A 24,557-nucleotide genomic window follows, 5' to 3' on the forward strand; every position below is an offset into this window, starting at 1 on the left:
CAATGGCTGGAAGTTGAAGTTGGGCAAAGTGAGACTGAATAATAAGGTGCACATTTTTGACAATGAGGATGATTAACCATTGAACAATGTACTAAGGGTCGTGGTGGATTCTCCATCACTGACAGTTTTTGATGTTGGATTGGATGTTTTTCGGGAAGTTCTATGGCCTGTGGTATACAGGAGGTCAGACTAGATGATCACAATGGTCCCTTATGGCCTTAGAATCTATTAATTTGTGAATCAGAAATTTCCTCAAAACATAATCATCAACAAAATGGAGACTGTCTCAATTAGCCAGGTTGTTCACCATCCAGAACAAATCTGTTGCTTGTGATTTTGGAGATGCCACAGTGCCACAGCATAAGAATTCAAAAATATCTTTATAATTCATAGATTTTAAGTTCAGATGGGACTATTATGATCATCTAGTTTGACTTCCTGCATTACACAGGCTATAGAATGTCACCTAATAATTCCTGCTATCCAGGGTGGATAAAAACCAATTTTTTTTAAACTAGATTTGATTTAAATTGGATTTTTTTGTGTAAATGCTTTTTGAGGAAAAAATCTAGCTAAATTTTAATTAAGATACGTTATAGCTCAAAGATCTCTCATCATGGAATAGGGATTATAAATTCTAATTCTATAGTATGATACAATATATTTATGTAATATTTTGAGAAAAGTTTTGTAACTGAGTTCCAACAGGTCATGGATTAGGGACCAATTTTATGGGGTTCCACGGGCTTCTGTACAGATTATTTAGGTTAATCTTTCTATCTACCAAATGGGACTCAGTGCTCAGTCTAGAAGATACCATCAGAGAGGCTTAGTTTTGCAGTTCTCAAACTGTGGATTTGTGTCTCCAGAGATAACATGCTTGTTAACAGCAAAAATGTTTTTAAATAAATAACGTACAGAGGTGAGAAATAAGAGACCTCACCCTACCGTCCCTCTGCAAACTTGTGTACACAAAGTCAATCCCTTACCTCTCTCTAAAAGTGCAAAGTTTCAAAAAGTTCAATGATTGCTGGGGGCAGAATAGATCTAGACAAGGAGAAGAAGTCCGGAGATAAATGTGAGAAGGGAGGGACAGGCCATAGAAACAAAAGTGAAACTGTTTGAGCAGCATATTCCAGAAGTCCTGAGGTCTTTCTGAGTGTAGCCTTCATTGATGTGAGATCTACCATACCATTCTCTCACTAGAAGGGAAAACCTATAATGGCAGCAGGCAATAAAAGAGACCCAGTTTGGGAATATTTTAATGAAGTTCCTCTACCTATGTGTAAGACAGGCATGCGTGCAAAATGCAAACAGTGCAACAGAGAAATGCAAGGACTGGTTGCCAAAATGAAACAACATCATGAGAAATGTTCCTTCTCAGGAGGAAGCTGCTTTGAAGATGATGAAAGGAACATGTCTGAACATGTGGGATCTTCAGGTTGGTAAACTTTTATTTCATACTTCTTTCTTAAGGACTGCCTGTCTTCCTTCTGGACTATTCTTGAATTCTCATGTCTGAGCAAAGAATATAATTGTTACTCTATGGTACTATCATTTTAGATGCAGTTGGAATAAAAAATAAAGAGCTAAAATAGGCAGATCTTCCTTTTACAATTTCACCTTTAAAAGTAGTACTGAGTATCAGTGAATGCAATGAACAATACTAAATGAGCAGTTTGGTAATAATAATTAAATAACTGCATTGACTTATTTTGTTTAGGAGAATCCATCCTCAACATACAGGATTCTGAAGCCTATCCACCTATTACCTGCCAATGATAGTGTTTCAGTCACATCATGTTTGTCACATAGCCACAGTTTATCACCTGTAGCAAAAAGAAGGAAAAAACCTCCATTATCCAGAAACAACCATAGATAAGTTTTGTTATAAGAACCAGCAGATTACAGAAAGAGGTAATTGATGAAAAAAATTGCTCAGTTTGTTTGTGGAACAAACTCTCCTTTCCGTATGACTGAGAACCCATTTTTCATTAACATGGTTCAGTCATTAAGACCAGGATACAGTCCACCCAACTGAGCAGATGTTGCAGGCAATTTGCTGGATAAAGTGTCTGAAAGAGAAATTGAGCAGTGTGCAAAAGGTCTAGAGGGTGAAATTGTTAACCTGAATCTTGATGGATGGAGCAGTATCCACAATGATCATGTTGTATGTGCTTGTGTGAAAACAGAAGAAGGGAATGTCTTCCTTACAGAAACAATTAATACATCGGGAAATGCACACACAGCAGAATACATACAAGAAGTAGCAGTAAAAGCTATAAGAAACTGTGGGAAAAAATTCAAATGTCTAGTACGCAGCTTGGTCACAGACAATGCTGCAAATATATCCAAGATGAAAAGAAATTTAGAAGAGAGTCCCAAGCTAATAACTTATGGTTGCAGTGCTCATTTGATGCACTTCATAGACAAAGACTTCAGTGTTCCAGAAATAAAGGTTAATGTTGTTGAAATTGCAAAATACTTTTATATCAACAACTTTGCAGCAGCTGTTCTGAAGCTAACTCTCCCACATGACGTGCGATCGAACTCAGTAGTGGACTGTTTTGAGCACTATATCAAGAACTGGCCCAATCTGATGACAGTTTAACAAAATTGTGAAAAAAATAAATGCCACTGTCACAGCTAAAGTTCTTAACATTGGGCTTAAGAGAAATGTTGAACACATGCTGAGTACCCTGAAGTCTATTTCTGTAGCCTTGAACAAAATGCAGGAAAATAGCTATGTTATTGCTGATGCAGTTAAAATTTGGAAGGAACTGAGTGAGATCTTAAAAAGAGAAATATGCACTGACAGAGTTAAATTACAAGCATTAAAAAAACAAATGGGACAAGCACTATCTCCAGCTCATTTTCTTGCAAATATTTTTAATACTCTGTACCAGGGTCAAACCTTAACTGCTGAAGAAGAGGAGTTGGATATGACATCCAGCAATCATCCCTCCATAATGCCAACTATAATAAACTTCAGAGCTAAGGGTGAACCATTCAGGAAATATATGTTTGCATCCAATCTTGATTTAAAAATTCAGTGGAGAAACAGTAGATTGTTTCAATGGTTAATAAATGTCACTATTAAACATTTTTACACTATATTCCAATATTAACAACCTCTGGGGTCAGACCATCAAAATAGATTTCTCACCCCAGTAGCAGAGATGATCCAGATTGTAGCTAGCCATGCAACTTGAATATGCAAACCCCTGGAATAATAATTCCTATTTGTGGCCATGAAATTCTGACCCAACAAAAAAATTATCATTTACATAAGTGGTTCTCAAACATTTTCCATTTGCCATCCAAAAACCACCTGTTGTCTCTTGCCATTTACTCACCCATCTTACAATCCTCTCCTCTTGGACTGGGTGAGATGCAGGAAGAAACCAAAGGGTTGTAAGCTTAGTGAACTACAGCAAAAAACCCAAACAAACTATTGTCTGATTTTGTGTGTTTGGGCTTGTGAATGCATGTGGTTTTCCTGGAGTGCATGGCTTCTTTGTGTAGCTTTTGGAGATGCTCGGTGCTGGTTGTGGGGCTAGCATACTTGCTGGGTGAAGGAGCCTCCCAACTCACTGAGTGGAAAGCTGAGCAGGGAGTGTTGAGAAGCTTTCTCTGGATTGGGTGGGAGGCTGACTTCTAGTGACCATGGGATTTTGCTGCTTTTTATTCCATCGGGGTATGACCCAGTGATTAACCCCTTGTGACCTGCTTGCTAGTCATACCAAGTCAGTTAGGAAGTCCTGATCTCTGGGTTTTAGACATTGAACATTATTACACTCAGTGCTTTGTAATACAGCACTGAGGAACTTTATGAGCTCACCACCAACATCACAATGCAATGGAACAGTCTCCAATCCAGCACTTGTTCAATCCTAACTTCATGCTGGGACTCTCATACTAGTAGTCTCACAATATTTAGGGCAGGACACCTGAGCATATTTCAGTTTACAAAGGAGACTGGCAACAATTCTGGATATGTGACATGCCCCTCCTATGAACCAAAATCAAACCAAATCAGCCAGAGGGGCAGTTCACTTCTGCCAGCTTTGGAAGATGTACCGGTCATAACCTCTAGGTATATTTATGCAAAACCACTTAAATTAACTAGTAAATAAACTGGCAGTGCCAACTAACAAGACCTCAGAAAACCTAACACAAATCCCCAAAGCCTTGGTCTGAGCACCTCCTCAGATAAAAACCTGTGCAAATAGACAGTCATTGCAGTGTGAACTGAAGGTCATTAAATTCAGGATTTGTCAGACCCATGAGATAGAGAAAGTTTGAGAGAAGGACCTTTCACTAAAAATGTCTGCTTCCTAATTGCATTACTGTGAGGGCACCAGAGCTGATCCCAGTTGAGCCAAACTGACTAGGAGAGTCAAAGCTAATGCAGAATAAGTAGTACAGGTGTAATAAATTCCACTGGAGACATGCCACTTAAAACAGAAATGTTAGAAACAGTTTGAGTTTGTTGGTCTCTAAAAATTTCACATGTTCTCTAAATTGACTCAGAAGTCCATGGATTTATCTGATAGTGGAATGGAAAAATCAGAAGTTACCAGCTGCAGAAAAGTGGTAGTGCACATTTTTGTTTTGCTGAAAGTCCTTTTTCAAAAGTCTTTATTCCAGAAAGAACTACCTAATTCACCTGTATTACTTCAAATGGTTAACCTAAGGCTACACTTCTCATTAGATAGTCAATCCTCTGAAGCAAAACCACCTAGGGGCTGATATTTGGTATTTTAGCACTACTTGGTATAAATGAATCTGTCCTGCTTAAGGCATTCTGTAATGCCTTCTAGTTGGAAATCAACTTCCGCCCTCCAGCTCACTGACAAGCTGGGACCCAGGGGCCCTATGCTCTGAACACCTTATAGGACAAATCAACTTGCCTGGTGTCATAAACAGTTAGTTAAGGGTTAAGGTTTTTGTCTACCTGTAAAGGGTTAACAAGCAGTACCTGTGGACACCTGACCAGAGGACCAATAAGGGACAAGATATTTTCAAATCCCTGTGGAGGGAAGTTTTTTTTCCCCTGTTCTTTGTTTTCTTAGAGAGTCTCTCTTGGGAATTAAGGGAGTCCAGACATCTTAATCAAGTCCTCCCAGGTTTCTGCAATAAATTCTTCTATTCAAGCTAGTGAGTATTAGCAAGGAACTAGTATTCTTATACTTTTATTTCTGTATTTGCAATTCTGTGTTTTGCTATAGAATTTCTTTAAGTCTGTACTGTGATTGCTTTTACTGAGAAAGAAGGGAGGGAGAATTCTCTCCAGAGATTTTTAAGTTTAGACCCTGTATATTGTTCCATCTTGGTTACAGAGACAGAGACTTTCTTTTTTAGTCTTTAATAAATTCTTTTCTATTAAGGACTTGGTTGGTCTTTCCTTGGGTGGATTCTCAGGGAAAGAGGAGGAGGGAGGTATCCCTCTGTAGTTAGATCCCTGTGTCTCTCCTAGGAAAAGGGAGGGGGGAGGAAGCAGGGGGAAATGGTTTATTTCTCCTGGGTGTAAGAACTCCATGGATTTGGGGCTCTTGGGATCCCCAAGGATTTTGGGGAAGGACTGTGTCCCAATCCACGTTCCTGGTTGGGTGGTGGCAGCTTTTACTAGATCTAAACTAGGCTTTTAGTTTAGAGATAAATTTCATGCAGGTCCCCATATTGGAACCCAACAGCTCTAAGTGGGGGTGAGACCTATGACACCTGGCTCGTGCCCCTTGTTCCCCAAACCCTACGTGACTCTCCCCCCAGTGCCCAGCCTTGCCACCAGGACCCCGGGGCTCAACGTTGTGCACTTGTCCCCTCATGTCTGCAGGCCGAGTTCCATCTGGCGACCCGATCCCTGGGCGCTGCCTGGGGCTTTCCCCGCCTGCCCAGCGTCCCCCTCCCTCCACTTCCGGGATTCTCACAGGCCCCGCCAGCCGAGCCCCGGTTTGTCCCCCTCCCCCGACACCGACACCCGCCCGTCTCCAGCTCCGCCCCTCGTCCCCAGCGCAACTGTCCAATCAACACACGTCATTTTCCTGACTCCGCCCCTTCTACAACTAGCCAACGGAGGCGGCTTTTTCCCCATGGCTCCGCCCCTCCTCGTAGCGAAACAACCAATGGCAATGTGCTCCCGCCCCATGCCCCAAACGCTGTTCCGCGTCGCTCGGGTTACCGCTGCGGTAGCTGCGAGTTGCGGCCGGTGGCCATGGAGCCCTTAGCGCAGCGGGTCAGTAACGGAGGCCGTGGTGCCGCCTCCTCTTGCGCGCGGCCGCGGCGCCCCCCAGACTCCCGGCCGCTTCAGTACCCGCCCTCCGCGGCCAGCGGCCCTGCTCCCACCGCCCGGGCCGGGCCGGGCCGTCCTGCGGGGCGGGGGCTCGGCTGTGCGCCGCCGGGGAGGTGCAGAGGCGATGCGGAGCCGGCGCGGTTGCGGCAGCGGCGTTTGGGGGCGGGTGGGCCGCGGGCAGTCGCTGAAGGCGGTGGTCGCTCCCCGCTCCGCTCCGCTCGGTGCCGGACCGGTCCCTTGTGTGTCACAGTACCGCTTCCCTTTCAGGCGCTGGTCAGCTACTACTGCCAGGAGGGGTACTTCCGTCACGTCCAGGTGGCTGCTAACGAGGCGCTCAAGAAGTTTGGCAACGACCCCGTGTTCCTGTTCTACCGCGCCTATGGCATGATGCTGGAAGGTGGCTGACTGCTTGTAGCTGGAGCTTTGTTAAAAGTTGAATGGGAAACCATCAGCTTCAGATCCAGGCCACTTCACTAACCCTTCCCCTGAGACCCGCCACCAGTTCCTGCGGTTTTACAACAATATTTTAAATTCTTTTTAGCGCTATTATTAATGACTTGAATTTTAGGCCCCGGTTGAAATCAGGGTTCCCGTGTGCTGCGACTGTAATAGAGACAGTCATTGCTCCCAAGAGTGCATGAGCTAAATACATAAGATCAACAAAGGGTGGAAGATGAAACAAGTACATAGAAGTAACTTGTTTTAAAGCTTTCTTGTTGGAGCTTGTTTTCTTTATTTAGCTAATCAGTCCAAATTGTGATCAACTGGAATAATTGTTATATACTCTGAGTTCTGTATTATGGGCCTTTGTTTAGACTTACTATTACTAGACCTACTTATAACTAGGTTTTGGAAAATGGAATTAGAAAAAAAAAACAACAAAAAACAGTTGGAAGCACTCCACCTGTCCTGAACTCATGCCAGTCTGTCTTTTTGCAATAACATTTTCCTGGTTTTTTTTTAAAAGCGTGTTCCTCCTCCTGTTGCAGATATAGAAAATGTTGGGAAAGGGGAACCAGTGCCCAAAGTGCAGTGAAAAACACAATATAAAATGAATAAAGCAGGAGTGGGCCAAATTTTTGGCCAAAGGGCCACATCTGGGTGGGGAAATTGTATGCAGGAGCATGAATGTAGGGCTGGGGCAAGAGGTTGGAGTGCAGGAGGGAGTGTGGGAGTGGGGTGCGGTGTGCAGGAAGAGGCTCTGGGCAAGCGGTTTGGGTGCAGGAGGGGGCTCAGGGCAGGGGTTGGAGTGCAGGGTGCAGGAGGGGTTTGGGATATGGGCTCCAGCCTGGCACTGCTTACCTCGAGCAGCTCCAGGGTGGCAGCGGGGCTGAGGCAGGCTCCCTCCTGCCCTGACCCCATGCTACTCCTGGAAGTGGCCAGCATGTCTGGCAGTGGCTCCTGGGGATGAGGTGGGACAGGCGGCTCTGCCACACGCTGCCCTTGCCCGTGGGTACCACCCCCGAAGCTCCCATTGGTAGCGGTTCCCCGTTCCTGGCCAATGAGAGCTTGGGGGGTGGCAGGGATGCAGGGATGTGGTGCCGGCTACCTCTGGGAGCGACACAGGGCCAGGGAAGGCAGGAAGCTTGTCTTAGCCCTGCTGCGCCATGGGGCTGGCAATCTCGTGGGCTGGATTGAAAGCCCTGACTGGCCGGATCCAGCCCATGGGCCATAGTTTGCCTTCCCCTGAAATAGAGGGTGGTTTTCACCTTTGGTGACTGGTAGAAATAAAACAAGACCACCTCCAGGTTCTCTCAGTATTAATATGCTTTTCTTTTTCCTGTTACGGTATGGCAGATGTATGCCTGAAGTACACTAGGATATTGGGTCAGTATAACTACATTGGTTGGGAGTGTGAAAAATCCACAACCCTGAGTGATGCAACTAAACCACCCTAACCTCCAGTGTAGACAGTATAGAGAATTCTTCTGTCAACCTAGCTACTGTATCGCTGCAGCATTTTAAGTGTAGACAAGCCCTTACACAAACAAATGAAAATGATTGTGAATAGAGAGGTTAGCTGTACACAGAATAAACAAATTGAAAAAACAATTTCTTCAATTATTTTTCAGGTAATTATATCAATAGTAGGGCTGTTGATTAATCACAGTTAACTCATGGGATTAACTCAGATAAATTAATCATGATTAAAAAATGCATTGTGCTTTTAAACAATAGTCTACCAATTGAAATGTATTAAATATTTTTAGATGTCTTTCTATATTTTCAAATATATCGATTTCAATTACAACACAGAATACAAAGTGGACAGTGCTCCCTTTATATTATTTTTATTACAAATATTTGCATTGTAAAAATGACAAAAGAAATAGTATTCTTAAATTCACCTCATACAAGTACTGTAGCACAGTCTATTTATCATGAAAGTGCAACTTGCAAATTTAGTTTTTTTTTGTTACATAACTGCACTCAAAACCAAAACAATGTAGAACTTTAGAGCGGACAAGTCCACTCAGTCCTATTTCTTGTTCAGCCTGTCGCTAAGAGGAACATTGAAGAGATATATGAACCTTTAGTGCATCTGGCATGTAAATATCTTGCAACATTGGCTACAACAGTGCCATGCAAACAGCTGTTCTCACTTTCAGATGACATTGTAAACAAGAAGCAGGCAGCATTCTGCAAATGTAAACGTACTTGTTCAGCCAATTGCTCAGACAAACAAGAAGTAGGACTGAGTGGATTTGTAGGCCTTAAAGTCTTACATTGTTTTGTCTTTGAACACAAGGTTTTTTTATACATAATTATACATTGGTAGTTCAACTTTCATGGCAAAGAAATTGCACTACAGTACTTGTTTTAGGTGAATTGAAAAATACTATTTCTTTTGTTTTTTTTACAATGCAAATATTTGTAATAAAAATCAAGTGAGCACTGTCAGGGTGGATTTGATTTAAATCACTAGTCAGGAAGACTCAATTTAATCATGGATTTCTACATAAAAGTGCATTTTTGTTGGTTGTTATAACCTCAATACACCTCTACCTTGATATAACACTGTCCTCGGGAGCCAACAAATCTTACTGTGTTGTAGGTGAAACTGCGTTATATCGAACTTGATTTGATCCGCTGGAGTGCGCCGATCCCCCCCCCTCCCCATGGAGCAGTGCTTTACTGCATTATATCTGAATTCGTGTTATATCAGGGTAGAGGTGTACATATTCTTCACAACTCAGAGATCGATATAGGTTTCATTTTTATAAGGTACACACGATACGTTTTTAAAGTGATTTGAAAACTTTTCAGGTTAGTTTTACAGCTGCATCAGAAAATGAATGATTGTTTGGTTATTTTGTTTACCTAAAGTAATTGAAGCAGTTCACCTCCCAAAGACTTCATAAATATCTATCACCAATTCAACAGGTTAATCATTAATATTTGGAGGATTTTCTTGCCATGCTGTATTAGGAGGAGAACATCACCAGACAGACATTTAAATTGCATTATTTAACTATTTTTCACCTCTATATTTTATTTTATTTAAAAACATTTTTGCTGTTAACAAGCATGTTATCTCTGGAGACACAAATCCACAGTTTGAGATCTGCAAAACTAAGCATCTCTGATATCTTCTAGACTGAGCACTGAGTCCCATTGAGTAGATGGAAAGATTAACCTGAATAATCTATACAGAAGCCCCTGAAACCCCATAAAACGGGGTCCCTAATCTATGAACTATTGGAACTCATTTATAAAACTTTTCTCAAACATTACATGAATATATTGTCTCATACTATAGAATTAGAATTTATAATCTATATTCAATGATGAGATATCTTTGAGCTATAATGTATTTTAATTAAAACTATCTTTAGCTAGGTTTCTTCCTTAAAAAGCATTTTATCAAAAAAAACTTTTTTTGATTTTTAAAAAATAATTGATTTTTTTCTATCCTGAACACTGTACGCTTTGTATTCCGTGTTGTAATTGAAATCAATATATCTGAAAATGTAGTAAACATCCAAAAATATTTAAATTGTATTCTATTGTTTAACAGTGCGATTAATATTTTTTAATCACTTGATAGCCCTAATAGTGAATATACTGGACAGTGTTAATATATGAAATGTTAATCATAATGGTGGCAGGTAAAACACTTTCAGAGAAGCATGTTTGTTTGTTTGTTTTAAATAATTGTGTCCCTTTATCTCTTCTTGTATTCTTTAGGTCATGTTCAGGAGGCTATCCGGGAACTTGAGTCTATTAAAAACAAACAGGAGGTGTCCCTTTGTACAATGATGGCACTGATCTGTGCCCATAAAAAGAGCTCTAATCCAGGTATCTTAATTGAAAATACTGTTGTCTTTCTCTGTTTTACATAGTCTTATAATATTTGCAGTTTATAAAACTGCTGGCAGTCTAACTTGTAAAATATTGTTGAATCTCAGTTAAACCAAAATGCATGCTTTAGCCCTACACATAACTGTAAATTTAATACTATAACTAGATGAAGTTTGACAAAACTATATACAGAAATATCCATTATATAACACGTAAGTGTGTATTTGCAGACAAAATATTGAAAAGTTACAGAGCTGTGTTTCTTGACATATTACAAATCTCTCTTCCTCTTAAGCAATGGCCATCTGATTAAGGCCTCCACTCTCCTGGCTGCCTCAAGCCTCTGTCTTTTATTGATCTCCTGATCTTCTTTACTGTTGCCAGCCTCTAATTCTTCTGCATCCAAAAGGACAGTCAGAAAATATTTTTCCTTTTCAGAGGATATGCATTTCTTATTTCCCTACGTAGCCTCACTTACCTTATAGTTTCTACTGCCAACTTCAGTTCCATTTAGGAACAGTTCCTTGTCCCTGCCCTATCCATTGGACTGTGAATTAAGATGACCTGACCAATGAGTATTTGTGTATGAAGGATAGAGTGCCATTGAAGTAATGGATAGGAGTATCAAGTAGTAAAGAATTTTCAGTCCCAAGTTCTCCCACCTTATAAAAAACTTATTTCTGGAGTTTATGCTACATGAAAACAATCCTGCTATGCTTTTCATTTTCCAAGAGGATATGGTGTCTTTCATGCATTGCTGAAGCATATAGTTGCTGACTTTCAATTTGGCAATGATCAAATGATATCTTCCCTCGTGTTACTCACCAAAGCAAACTCCAGGGTGCTGGAACACAGTATTTAATATATACCACAAGGTGCATACATAATGTTGACTCACTTCTATTGTTTTCAGTGTAAAGTTGTTTAGAATATTGAAGTTTTGCAAAGACTATCCCAACCTCGTACAAATGTTTTAATTATTGTCTTTCCACTTATAGCTTAAGCATTGGTCATATTATACAGAATAGGTAACAACAATCATTAAAGTATTACCACATAAAAATTATAAAAAAATTTTTTTATACTTTTTGTAAATTAAAAAGAAGAACATAGATTTTTGCAGTGTAACTTCTAACTAGGGGACTGGAATGGGTTCAGAACTCCCAATCTTGGTTGCAAGAGTTCCCTCCCTTCATCTCCAGAAGTTGTTATAGTTACAGAGTCCTCCAGGTACAGCCAATTTTGGAAAGCCAATTTTGGTAAGGGCCAGTGCTTCATGGTCATCTTTGAAGGGCCATTTCACTCTGAAAAGTAAATTTAAAAATAGTATTGTGTGGACTTCTATGTTTGTGATCTCTCCTCCGCTCTCTAGATGTGGTGTGCTCATGGTAGCCTTTGTTGCTTAGGAGATGCGCTACAGTATTCTGTAATAGTTGGAGTTTCCTGAGTTCTGAAGGTTTCATGCACAGCTATTTTGTATGTTGCCTTGCTATAGTCCAGGCAAGAGATGACAAAGGCATGAATAACTGAGGCTATGTCTTTGTTGATCAGGATAGGGTGAAATCTCCTAACCTGTTGGAGATAGTAGAAAACATTACTCACAGTAATTGTGATGTGAGCTAAAACATCAATGAGGAATCCAAGAGTATTCCTAGCCTATGGACTGATTTGACCAATGGTGGGTGTGAACCGTCAGCTAAAGGAAACCACACTGTGGCTGCAAATTGTTCAGAATGCTTTCCTCTGTCACCTGTTTTCGTCAGCTTCAGCTAGCTGTTCTTTATCCAGGAGCTGATCTCATCCAAGCTCTATACCATCTTGATCTAGTGGTGTGTTATTATCGGGTAAAGGACTGCTGACCCCAAGTGTCTACTCAGCTATGTTTAGCATCATAACGTGAACCCCACAAGCCTAAGTGTGTAGACCTGGGCTTTGAGACTCACTGCTGTGGGATCCTGCTTGCTGTGTAGACATACCTGAAGTGATTTGCTACCCTGTATAGCTCCTTGGGGCAGGATTTGTCAGCCTCAATGGAGGCTAATAGGAAAGTTCTCTTTGCCTGTAATGCAGCCTCTCATAGGCTTTGAGGAATTGGCCATGTTTCATCCTGTTTGAATTGGCCTTTGTCATCTGCCATTGGTCTTTGAGTTTCCACCCCTCTTTTAATCTGATGCAGGGTATTAGAAATCCAAGGACATCTGTGTGCACACTGGGGAGCAGGGGCCATGTGTGAACCAATGTGTCAGTGGCCACGGCCAGTACAGATTGACCAGGTCCTCGACTCCTTGTCCTGTGGGTGAGATGTTATTCTTTAGACGGCTTTCCCTAGTGTGTCATCATTTTATACAAATCTGTATGTAAACTGGTGTAGTGTTGTCTTCTTGAGTTGGCTGACATAGCTCAGTGCTGTAAGCCTTGCCAAACAGCAGAGGAGTGAAACTGCCCAAAAATAGCAGGAGTGAAACTTTTATAAGTTTCACTCCTGCTATTTTTGGGCAGTAGTTACCCTGTGGGGAGTAGTTGTTAGGGGTCCTATCAGTTTTATGCTGTTGCTTGGGAAAGCCTTGAATAGTAGTGGAGGCAAGCACTGGTATTTTTTTCATGTGAAGGACCCGAAAATTAGATCGGAGAAGGGCAATAGTAGCAGAGAGATGCTTCCTAACAACTGCCAAGAAGTTCTGCAGAGAAATAGTATGGTGGAGAACTCTCCACTCCCCTACCCAGCCTCATAGCAGCTGTGGAATTCTGGGTAGGGAAGAAGAGACAGAAAGCTTCTTCTCTTGTCCAGCAGCTAGAGATGGGTACTACTTTAAAATTACCACTCAGTTACTAGATAAGTAGTGATAATAAAAGATGTACATTGGCTCTTGTTTGGGGGTTCCATTACCTTTGCAGAAATCTCAGCAAGTAAGTTTGCAGAAATACTTCTCACCGGAGCATTGCCCCTAATGCCTTACTAATGCAGCTCCTCTAGCCTAGTCTTTTGTATCTACCTTTGGAAAACATGTTTAGAGCTCCAGCTAGTGGGTGAATACCAGAGTGTTTGGCAGTGTGCCTTGGGATGCCACATTTATGCGACATCTGCTCTTATCTTACCAAGGTCATTGTACAATATGATCAAAATTTTAAAAAAGAATTCCCACTGTTACTGGCTATTTTCAGATCGAGACGCTATTTTGGAACTGGATGCTAAATTGAAGGAACAACGTAAGACTGCAGGACAGCAGGCCTTGTACTTTGCAGGGTTGTTTTTGTGGCATCTTGGTCGTCAGGACAAAGCCCGTGAATATGTTGACAGAATGATCAAAGTTTCTAATGGTAATAAAGAGGTAACTAGTCTTTTATATATGAAATATAAGTATAGCTATCTGTTTATAAAACTAGATGTCCTAGCCCTCTTCTACATTGAGTCATCCTTTAATGTAACTGCTGTATACTATAATATTTCAATTAATGCTGCAAACGCATTTTTGGGTGGCTGGTACTACTCACAATTTGTGAACAGTAAGCTGTTAAATCTCTTTGATCCAGTAACTGAAAAGCAAGGTCTGCTGTGACCAACAGAAATATTTAATTAAGTAAATACATTTATCTTCAGGCAAAATAAATCTAAATGGCTGTGTATAGCTGAGGCTTCTGGTTCTTGGTTTAGATATTTACTGGAAAATGTCACCTGCCTTCCATTAATGTTGGGACTTTCCAGAAAATATTTATTCAGACTGAGAACATGAATGGAGGGTCTGCTAACAGAATGTGGATTGCCAGCACCAAAGCATGGAGCAGCTGCTAAGCATCATGGATCACTAAGCGGACTCGATACAGGCGCTTGTAGCAATACAGGCAGAGCACTTCCATGTCATGTCGTCCCCATCCCCCACCCCCTCCCAAACAGCCCTTGTCCCAAAACTCTTTCCCTTGTGCCCTCATGTCACTGCCAACCCACTTTCTACAACATCTGGGTTCTTATTGCCCCAGCTGCCTCCAACACCTGTAGCTTCACCACCCAGCCCTGCAAACTATGATCCTTACCCACTGCACTCAGCCCCCATCCCCATGCATTTTAGGCAGCCTGAAGTGCAGCACTCATTGCATGGCACTCCAGACAGGAAGGCTGAGTATGACAACAGGATATACGCAAATCTGTGATTTGCCCCGTTCCCCATTCCGCCCCATCCCTCGTCCCAAACAGCACAGGTGTGTCATGCCCTTTCTGTTTCCCAAGCAGCTGTGTTTCTTTTCAATAAATGAATTTTATTTTCAATAAATGAATGTTTTGGCTTTGAAAACATTCTTTATTATTGCATTAAGTAAAAGATACCGTAGCTCAGTAAAGCAACAGGCACTGCAAGTCAGGGCATCATATGTAGCAAACACAGATTCCTACTAACACTGGTGTCAAGTATCAGAGGGGTAGCCGTGTTAGTCTGGTTCTGTAGAAGCAGCAAAGAATCCTGTGGCACCTTATAGACTAACAGACGTTTTGCAGCATGAGCTTTCGTGGGTGAATACCCACTTCTTCTTGCATCCGAAGAAGTGGGTATTCACCCACGAAAGCTCATGCTGCAAAACGTCTGTTAGTCTATAAGGTGCCACAGGATTCTTTGCTGCTTCTACTAACACTGGAACCACTTCACTTCACTCCTGTGCAGGGCACCAAACATTACTGGTGGCTTTCAGCCTCAAATTGCTCCCTCAAGGCATCCCTAATCCTTGCAGCCCTCTGCTGGGCCCTTCTAATAGCCCTGCTCTCTGGCTGTTCAAATTTAGCCACCAGGTGTCAAACTTCCGAGGTCCATGCTTGAGTGAATATTTCAACCTTCCCTTCACAAATGTTATGGAGGGTACAGCACGCGGATATAACCGTGGGGATGTTATCATTGGCCAGGTCCAGCTTCCCATACAGACAGCGCCAGCGGCCCTTTAAACGGCCAAAAGCACACTCCACAGTCATTCTTCACTGACTCAGCCTGTTGTTGAACCGCTCCTTGCTGCTGTCAAGGCTCCCTGTGTAGGGTTTCATGAGCCATGACGTTAAAGGATAAGTGTGGTCTCCAAGGATCACAGTAGGCATTTCAACTTCCCCTATGGTGATCTTCTGGTCTGGGAAGAAAGTCCTCGCTTGCAGCTTCCTGAACAGGCCGTTGTTGCAAAAGATGCATGCGTCATGCACCTTTCCGGACCAGCCTGCAGTAATGTCAATGAAACACCCATGGTGATCCACAAGTGCCTGGAGAACCATAGAGAAATACCCCTTCCGATTTATGTACTCAAGGCTAGGTTGACTGGTGCCAGAATTGGAATATGTGTCCCATCTATCACACCTCTGCAGTTAGGGAAACCCATTTGTGCAAAGCCAGCCACAATGTCATGCACGTTACCCAGAGTCACGGTTCTTCTGAGCAGGATGCGATTAATGACCCTGTAAACTTGCATCAACATGATTCCAATGGTCAACTTCCCCACTCCAAACTGGTTAGTGACTGATTGGTAGCTGTCTGGAGTTGCCAGCTTCCAGATTGCAATAGCTATCCACTTCTCCACTGGCAGGGCACCTCTCAATCTTGTGTCCTTGTGCTGCAGGGTGGAGGAGAGCTCACAGTCCCATGAAAGTGGCTTTTCTCATCCAAAAGTTCTGCAGCCACTGCTCGTCATCCCAGACTTGCATGACGATGTGATCCCACCACTCGGTGCTTGTTTCCTGAGCCCAAAAGTGTTCCACGGTGGTGAGCATGTCTGGTAATGCCACAAGCAATCTCGTATCGTATGAGTTATGCGAGTCGACATTGTCGGACTGCTCACTGTCGGTCTGTAGCTTAAGGAGTAACTCGACTGCAATTCGTGATGTGCTGGCGAGACGTATCAGCATAGTCCTCAGGAGTTCGGGATCCATTCCCACAGACCGAAAGGGAAGACAGAGCGCACAGTACAAAAAACATTGAAAATGTGGCATCAAATTGGACGGAAGCACAGGGATTGCATCACAGGGCATTGGGACAGGATCCAGAATGCCCCGCCCCCTCCTCCCCCTTCCCACAAGCCACAGAGCCAGAATGTGCTCTGTGGGATAGCTGCCTATAATGCACTGCTCCCAGTGCCACTGCAAATGTGACCACGCCAGTGAACACACTGCAGTGCTTTCCCTGCTGCGGTCTCCGAGGGCTGGTTTAACACAGCGCTGTACATCTGCAAGTGTAGCTGTGCCCTAAGTGTCTGGGTTGTGTAGATTGTGATGTGTAATGGAAGTTGGTTGCCATCATAACTACTGAGAAGCTGCTGTCTCTCCATATCTGAACTTGTATCTTTCCTCAGAAGATCTCAAAGTGCTTTATAATGGTGGACAAATAGTGCAATGCCCATTTTTTCAGATTGGGAAATTGAGACAAGAATACAAGATTACATAGAAAACCATTAGCAGTGGGAGGAAATAGAATTTACATTTCTTGACTCCCGGTTGTTACCTGCTCTAACCATTGCCTTTCTGTTATAAATCCACTAGAGCATTCAAATGGACTAAGAGAGATGTTATAGACTACTGTTTGTTTATCCCTGTTTGTTCGTATGAAATACTATGTTACAATTTACTTCACTTATTACCTTAAACCATGAACTCAAACTGAATTTTGCTTTAAGGGATTGATTTTGAAAGCTTGGCTTGATCTCACTTGTGGAAAAGAAGCTTATATTAAAAAAGCTGTGAAATACTTTGATGAAGGAATGCAGGATGGGAATGACCCTTTTGCCCTGCTGGGTAAGGTGAGTTCATTTTATTATTTTAACACTTCCATGGTGTATTTCAAAATATTTTCTGAACATTTTATCCATAGCACCTCAGTGAAGTTGGAAACTATTACAAGGATGCTAGAAAGAGCCGCCAAGTGATTTGCCCAAGATCACAGAAGGAGTAATTGGGAATAGAAATCAGAAGTTGCTGCTTTGGTCTTTTGTTCAAATAACTAGTCTGTGACATTGCATGATCTGGGGTGATAATGTGTCAGCTGTTTTATGTTATAACAAAAATACCTCGTATGCTTTTCTAAGATTATGTAATATAAGAACAATTTTCATATAGGGCATGTTGAACATAGTTAAAACAAGATATGAAAATAAACTTCATGTTAAGTGTTTCTTGTAATGGGTGGCTAACACTTCTGTAGCTCTTACCGTAGATGGCCCACTTAATATAGATTTATCAAACTACAACCCTACCTAGAAATGTCATCCAACAAAGCTACATCATTGGCATTGTTAGGCACTTGCAAACCATGCAGTCATAAGGGGCCCCAAGACTGTGGGGCAAGCCAGGTCTGGCCTGTGAGGGCCTTCCATTTGCCCACCCGGCGTCAGCTGCTCCATCCTGGAGCAGCTTTGTACAGCTTTGCTAGCAGGATTGTAGCCAAGGAACAGAATTGTACAGCTTTGCTAGCTCGCTCCAGCTCTGCCCCCTGGCAGCTTTGGCACTTGGTCTCCTGTCCAGTCCTGTAGTGTTCCTATTGACCCAACTGTGAGTCCCTTGACCAGCTTGGAGAATGCTCTGCAGCCGGAGGGGAGGTGGCGGGTAGGGAAAAGGGGCCACTTGACAGCCAGGGAGCGCAAGGGCTGGAGCTGCAAGGAACCCAGGACTAGCCAAAGCTGGATAGTGGGGCTGCCTAGACAGTGAAGACCCCAGCTGGGAGCAGGAGGTGGGCACAGTGGGGGAAAGGGACAGGCTTTGGGGGACTCACCCCCTGCTTCCCTGGGCTTGTCCCAGTCCTCCCACTGCCTCCACCTTCCCAGTCCCAGGTAAGGGCTCTGGAATTGAGCTTTGCCAGAGGCCCCCACAGGACAAACACTTCAACTATAGATAATGCTTTCCCAGCCAGAAGGCCTGCATACAATTATTTTAAGGGTATCAGAGATTCATAAAAATATCTGCTCTGGCTATAGATGGGCACAGGGGGGCACAATTGGGTCATGATGAGTTATTGCTTCAGCTACTGTAGGTATTGGATTCTTAATTATGGATTTCTATATGTGGATTTGTTTCATAATCTTAACATCCCTGTACTATAGTTCTTGTCCTTTTGATTTCCCTTTTATTTTTTCTCTTAAACTGTCTATCTGAAGCCTACAAACTTTAGTTTAACTACACTGTAGACTAAATTTCAGTTAGTGAATGAGTATCCACTCATGCACATTTATGTGTATTTTAAGTACTTGAGTGTGTTTAGAATATAACCTTCTTACTCCCAAATTAAAACTTTCTATTGGATAATATGCTTTTCTGCCCACTAGGCACCATCCTAAAATTTACGCTGTGGTCTAAATATGAACACTGTGAATGTATACTGAGACCATGTATTTTAATACAAGCACACAAAAGGTGTCTTAGGCTATTGCATTTATTTAGTGAACTAACTTTTGCACTCTGAGGAAATAACTTAAAAAAGTAAAAGCAAATTTGGTATCATTCTATACTCCTAAGGGAATTCTGCACCCAAAAAAAAAAATTCTGTGCACATTTTAAAATTCTGCAAATTTTATTTGTCAGTAAATAAATGTGCAGGCTCTAGCATGGTAGTGGGGAGAACAGGGCACTGGCTGCACGGAGGTGGGAGATCACCCTGCAACCCATGCGCTCTCCCTCCCACCTTAACCCCTGGTTCTTGGACTCCGTGGTGAGGCTGCATCTTACCCAGACTCGATGCAAGGGTCGGGCCTGCCCCAGAAACCCCCAGGGGCCCTGCCCCTCTTCGCCAGACACACCAAGATAGCGAGCAAGAGGGACAGAGTCTCACATGTGTGCCCAGCCCTGGCCCCCAATCCAAATTTGAGGCAAGCAGGCTCAGCCCAGCAGGATCCAAGTGTGGAGGGGTTTAGTGGGGGGGGGAGATCCAGATGTGGGTGAGAGTGTTTCACACAGAACCATCTGGGTGCAGGTAGCTCGATGAGGGAGTCTGGGTGCGAGTGGGATCTGGATGCACAGGGGGTTGTTGGGAGGGTTCCAGGTGTGGGGGGAATGGGGCTCTGTGGGAGGGTTCTGTGTATGGGGGTGTGTCTGGGTCAGGGGGGCAGAAGTCATTTTTCTGTGGGAAAGCAAAGGAATCTGCAGGGAACATGAACATGTACGTAGTGGCACGCAGTTCCCCCAGGAGTACATTCTAGTTAAAGTAGATATTTGTCCACATCACACAATCACCTTGCAACTTGGCAAAGTTCAGCACAATTAAAAAGATGCAACTTGTTTCTGTCTAAAAAAATTTGTGTACCAATTATAGTTGCAAGTAATTCCAAGGTTAGTATAATTGAACTGTTGGTAGGAAAATCCCATAAATAGGCTGTTTTTCAATTAGTCTGCTTTCAGTATATGACAGCACTTTGTATAGAATCAGTTTGTCTTCCCTTCTCACCAATTTGGCTTCAATGGGGCGGCAATTGGGCACAACAATCTAACAGTGTGTTGTCCATTAGTTTCTGCCTTGTTGAAAAAGCCCTTATAAAAGCAGAATAAAATCCAACTTTTTTAATGAAGGAATTTTAAAAAATATTCAGAATATACTATTAAGAGTGCTCTATCAAAAACTAGATTTCTTTTTAAAATAGTCAGTTTCTAAAACCCTAAAGTTGACAGTGCCCCTTGAAATCTTTGCTGAAAAGTGGTCCAAGATTGTGCATTGGCAAGTCTGCACAACACCTGACCATACTGCTGTATGTCTAACTTCAACTTTTAATCCTTGACTTTCATGTGCTCTAAACTGAACCAAGTAACCAAAGGGGGGAAAAAAATCTAAAAATGTTTGTGAAATAACTTAAAATTTGATGCATATAAACATCCTTAACACATACACACAATCAAATAATACTTGTATGAATACAGATCTTACATTTATGTGAGATGGTAAGATGTCAGTTGATCTAAACAGATATTACATCATCAATACATGAAAATAAAAATACTAAAATATGAGAACGTGATATATCTTTTCACAGATACTTGAGGGATATACAGTATCCTCTAACCATTATGAAATGCATGGTCCTCTGCATAAAAACAATATTAATGTTGCTTTAATACAAGAAATTACAATCTGCATTGTACTTTAGTCGTTCATTTTCTTTTGTTTAGGTGGCTGGTATTATAATTTTTGTCTTGGCCACTTCCCCCTCCCCCTGACAGTGTACAAATAGTCATCTGGCCATTATCAAGAATCTATTATTTTTGAAGATTGTTTCCTTTTTGCAAAAGAACTCGTGGTAGAGAATTTGAAGCAAGATTGCTTAATGGTAATCTACAAATAAATAAAAAGAACATTAAATATCATAAAACTGTACAATATTGTGCATATATGTTAATGGTAATGTTAAAGGTATGCATGCAGGGAGTAGGTTGAGACTTACCCTATTCTGACTTCAGTCATCAGTATAGTTCATGTTGGGTCATAACTTAAAGCAGTAGCTGGAAAGCCAGTCTTTCTGCAGATGAGTCTCCAATAGAAAGAGAAAAAAATCAAGATAAGATAGATACCACTCTTCCCCTAATTAAAAATATAAAACTCAGTGTTTGTGTAGTACTTATCTTCAGAGTGCTTTGAAAACACTAATCCTCACAACAGCCATGACACACAAGAGCTGATTGTCTTCAGGTGTCAGAGAGGTAACTGTGTTAGTCTGGTTCTGTAAAAGCAGCAAAGAATCCTGTCGCACCTTATAGACTAACAGACGTTTTGCAGCATGAGCTTTCGTGGGTGAATGCCCACTTCGTCGGATGCAAGTAGTAGAAATTTCCAGGGGCAGGTAAATATAAGCAAGCAAGAAGCAAGCTAGAGATAACGAGGTTAGATCAATCAGGGAGGATGAGGCCCTGTTCTAGCAGTTGAGGTGTGAAAACCAAGGGAGGAGAAACTGGTTTTGTAGTTGGCAAGCCATTCACAAGCTTTGTTTAATCCTGAACTGATGGTGTCAAATTTGCAAATGAACTGAAGTTTCTCTTAGAAGTCTGGTCCTAAAGTTTTTTTGCTGGAGGATGGCCACCTGAAGATCTGCTATTGTGTGGCCAGGGAGGTTGAAGTGTTCTCCTACAGGTTTTTGTATATTGCCATTCCTAATATCTGATTTGTGTCCATTTATCCTTTTCCTTAGAGACTGTCCAGTTTGGCCGATGTACATAGCTGGCATATGATGGCATATATTACACTGGTGGATGTGCAGGTGAATGAACCGGTGCTGGTGTGGCTGATCTGGTTAGGTCCTGTGATGGTGTTGCTGGTGTAGATATGTGGGCAGAGTTGGCATCGAGGTTTGTTGTATGGATTGGTTCCTGAGCTAGAGTTACTATGGTGCGGTGTGCAGTTACTGGTGAGAATATGCTTCAGGTTGGCAGGTTGTCTGTGGGCGAGGACTGGCCTGCCACCCAAGGCCTGTGAAAGTGTGGGATCATTGTCCAGGATGGGTTGTAGATCCCTGATGATGCGTTGGAGGGGTTTTAGCTGGGGACTGTGTGTGATGGCCAGTGGAGTCCTGTTGGTTTCTTTCTTGGGTTTGTCTTGCAGTAGGAGGCTTCTGGGTACAAGTCTGACTCTGTTGATCTGTTTCCTTATTTCCTCGTGCGGGTACTGTAGTTTTGAGAATGCTTGGTGGAGATTTTCTAGGTGTTGGTCTGTCTGCGGGGTTAGAGCAGATACGGTTGTACCTCAGTGCTTGGCTGTAGACAGTAGATCTTGTGGTGTGCCCGGGATGGAAGCTGGAGGCATGAAGGTAGGCATAGCGGTCGGTAGGTTTTTGGTATCGGGTGGTGTTAATGTGACCATCACTTATTAGCACCGTGGTGTCTAGGAAGTGGACCTCCCGTGTAGGTTGGACCAGGCTGAGGTTGATGGAGGGGTGGAAGCTGTTGAAATCGTGGTGGAATTTTTCCAGAGTCTCCTTCCCATGGGTCCAGATGATGAAGATGTCATCAATATAGCATAGGTAGAGAAGGGGCGTGAGTGGACGGGAGCTGAGGAAGCGTTGTTCCAGGTTGGCCATTAAAATATTGGCATATTGTGGGGCCATGCGGGTGCCCATAGCGGTGACACTGATCTGGAGATGTATATTGTCATCAAATTTGAAATAGTTGTGTGTGAGGATAAAGGCACAGAGCTCAGCAACCAGTTGTGCTGTGGCATCATCAGGGATACTGTTACTGACAGCTTGTATTCCATCAGTGTGTGGGATATTAGTGTAGAGAGCCTCTACATCCATGGTGGCTAGGATGGTGTTTTCTGGAAGGTCTTCAGGTGAACTCCCACGTACTCTTTGTCTTTAAGCATTTCTGGGCATTCAGCAGCCATTTCTGTTGCTAGCAGGGTAGCTGACTAAGGAACCCAATCCTTGGTCATATGATAAGAGAACATTTAATATTACATCAGACCCAGTGAATGCCTCATAGTGCTTTGGAGTAGGAATTCGTATCCTCCACCCCTTAATATGAAAGTTAATAAAGTTGTATCTATCCTTTAAATCCATTCATGTGTCTGTCTTCATTCTCCTGTGTGTCCTGATCAGTAACTTATAACTGCAGCGCTGCAGTAATCTTTATAAAGGTACTTACAAAAGCTGCAGCTTTTGACTTGTCTTTCTGTTTACACCTTCTGTTATGCTTAAGACTGGAGTGAAAATATTAGTAAAGGGAAGAATTTCCCTCTATTAAATGTTTTTTTAACCAGTGTCTGTATGAAAATACTTATGAATCTTGACACTTTTGCAAGAGTTGATAGGACCTCTTTTTTTCCTCTCACTAGGCACAGTATTTTGAGGTGCGCCAGAATTATTCAGGAGCTTTAGAAACTGTGAACCAGATAATAGCAAACTTCCCAGACTTCCTTCCTGCTTTCATAAAGAAAATGAAACTACAACTAGCCTTGCAGGACTGGGAGCAAGCAGTTGAAACAGCACAAAGGTTCAGTATACATATATGTCTGTGTTGTTGCTTTGTTTCAGTTGTTAAGAACATTGGGAAATGCACTAGTTGGGTTTGCTCTTATAGGGATTATTGATGATGTAATAATGATAGGACAGGAAGGGACCTCGAGCGGTCATCTAGTCCAGTCTCCTGGTATTATCTAGACCATCCCTGACAGGTGTTTGTCAAACCTGCTCTTAAAAATCTCCAATGATGGAGATTCCACAGCCTCCCTAGGCAATTTATTCCAGTGCTTAACCACCCTGACAGGAAGTTTTTCCTAATGTCCATCCTAAACCTCCCTTGCTGCAATTTAAGCCCATTGCTTCTTATCCTGTCCTCAGAGGTTAAGAAGAAGAATTTTTCCTCCCTCCTCCTTATAACAACCTTTTATGTACTTGTACTCTCGTGTTTAAATAATTTAAAACATTTGTGCCTCAGTCTTCTACCAGTGAGATAAGATTAAGTAAATTAACCCAAATCATGTTACACACTTATGGTATGTGCATGCTGTCCAAACTTTAGAAAATTTCTGTAAATTTAAAAGTCCCACATCTTGTTATATGGGAAATACCAAAATGCTATATTAACTAAGCATCTTCACCTTTTTGTGGTAGGTTTGAAGTCCGTAAACTTTCATTATGGAAATGTGATCACAACTCCATATTTAACTTTGTAATCCCAGTTATGATTGTGATCCCTCTCTAAATTTAAAACAAACAAACGAAAAAGCTAAAACGTCTCTCTTACAACTTCACTGTGTCATTGGTGCTTTCTTGCCTAAAAAAAGTTTTAGAGGGGGAGGGTTGTGAGGTGGTTCTGACAAGATTGTTAGGGGGAGAAGTTTCATAATTTTCATTTTTTAAATGTTTTCTAATGGCTTTTTTTGTAACATTACATCTCAAAACTGGCTTGGCTTAGGAACCCCAAATTCATTTCAGTCACTAATCTTTAATGAGTACTAATGCCAAGATTACAAAACAAATTCCTAGGACCCTGTAGCTAGGTTCCTAAATCCATATGTAGGCATCTTCCTGATTTTTTCAC

At 42.2% G+C, this 24,557-nt stretch overlaps 1 protein-coding gene across 6 annotated transcripts in view; it reads left to right on the forward strand.

The window, feature by feature from the left end:
- The first annotated feature begins 5,105 nt into the window (after positions 1-5,105).
- TTC21B (tetratricopeptide repeat domain 21B) overlaps positions 5,106-24,557 on the forward strand; it is an 83,559-nt gene continuing 64,107 nt past the window's right edge. For 4 of the 6 annotated variants that reach the window (XM_039494707.1, XM_039494712.1, XM_039494710.1 and 1 more), the window contains exons 1-6: positions 6,123-6,235; positions 6,560-6,689; positions 10,481-10,591; positions 13,757-13,923; positions 17,225-17,347; positions 23,350-23,507. In XM_039494707.1, the coding sequence (XP_039350641.1) occupies positions 6,215-6,235; positions 6,560-6,689; positions 10,481-10,591; positions 13,757-13,923; positions 17,225-17,347; positions 23,350-23,507 (710 nt within the window). In that variant the 5' untranslated portion in view covers positions 6,123-6,214. Of the gene's footprint in view, positions 5,161-6,122; positions 6,236-6,559; positions 6,690-8,089; positions 8,120-10,480; positions 10,592-13,756; positions 13,924-17,224; positions 17,348-23,349; positions 23,508-24,557 lie in introns of those variants that run through there. The other 2 variants (XM_039494708.1, XM_039494711.1) reach the window with 2 other exon arrangements.

The sequence above is a fragment of the Mauremys reevesii genome, linkage group 11 (genome assembly GCF_016161935.1).
Source record: "Mauremys reevesii isolate NIE-2019 linkage group 11, ASM1616193v1, whole genome shotgun sequence".
NCBI classification, from domain to species: domain Eukaryota; kingdom Metazoa; phylum Chordata; order Testudines; family Geoemydidae; genus Mauremys; species Mauremys reevesii.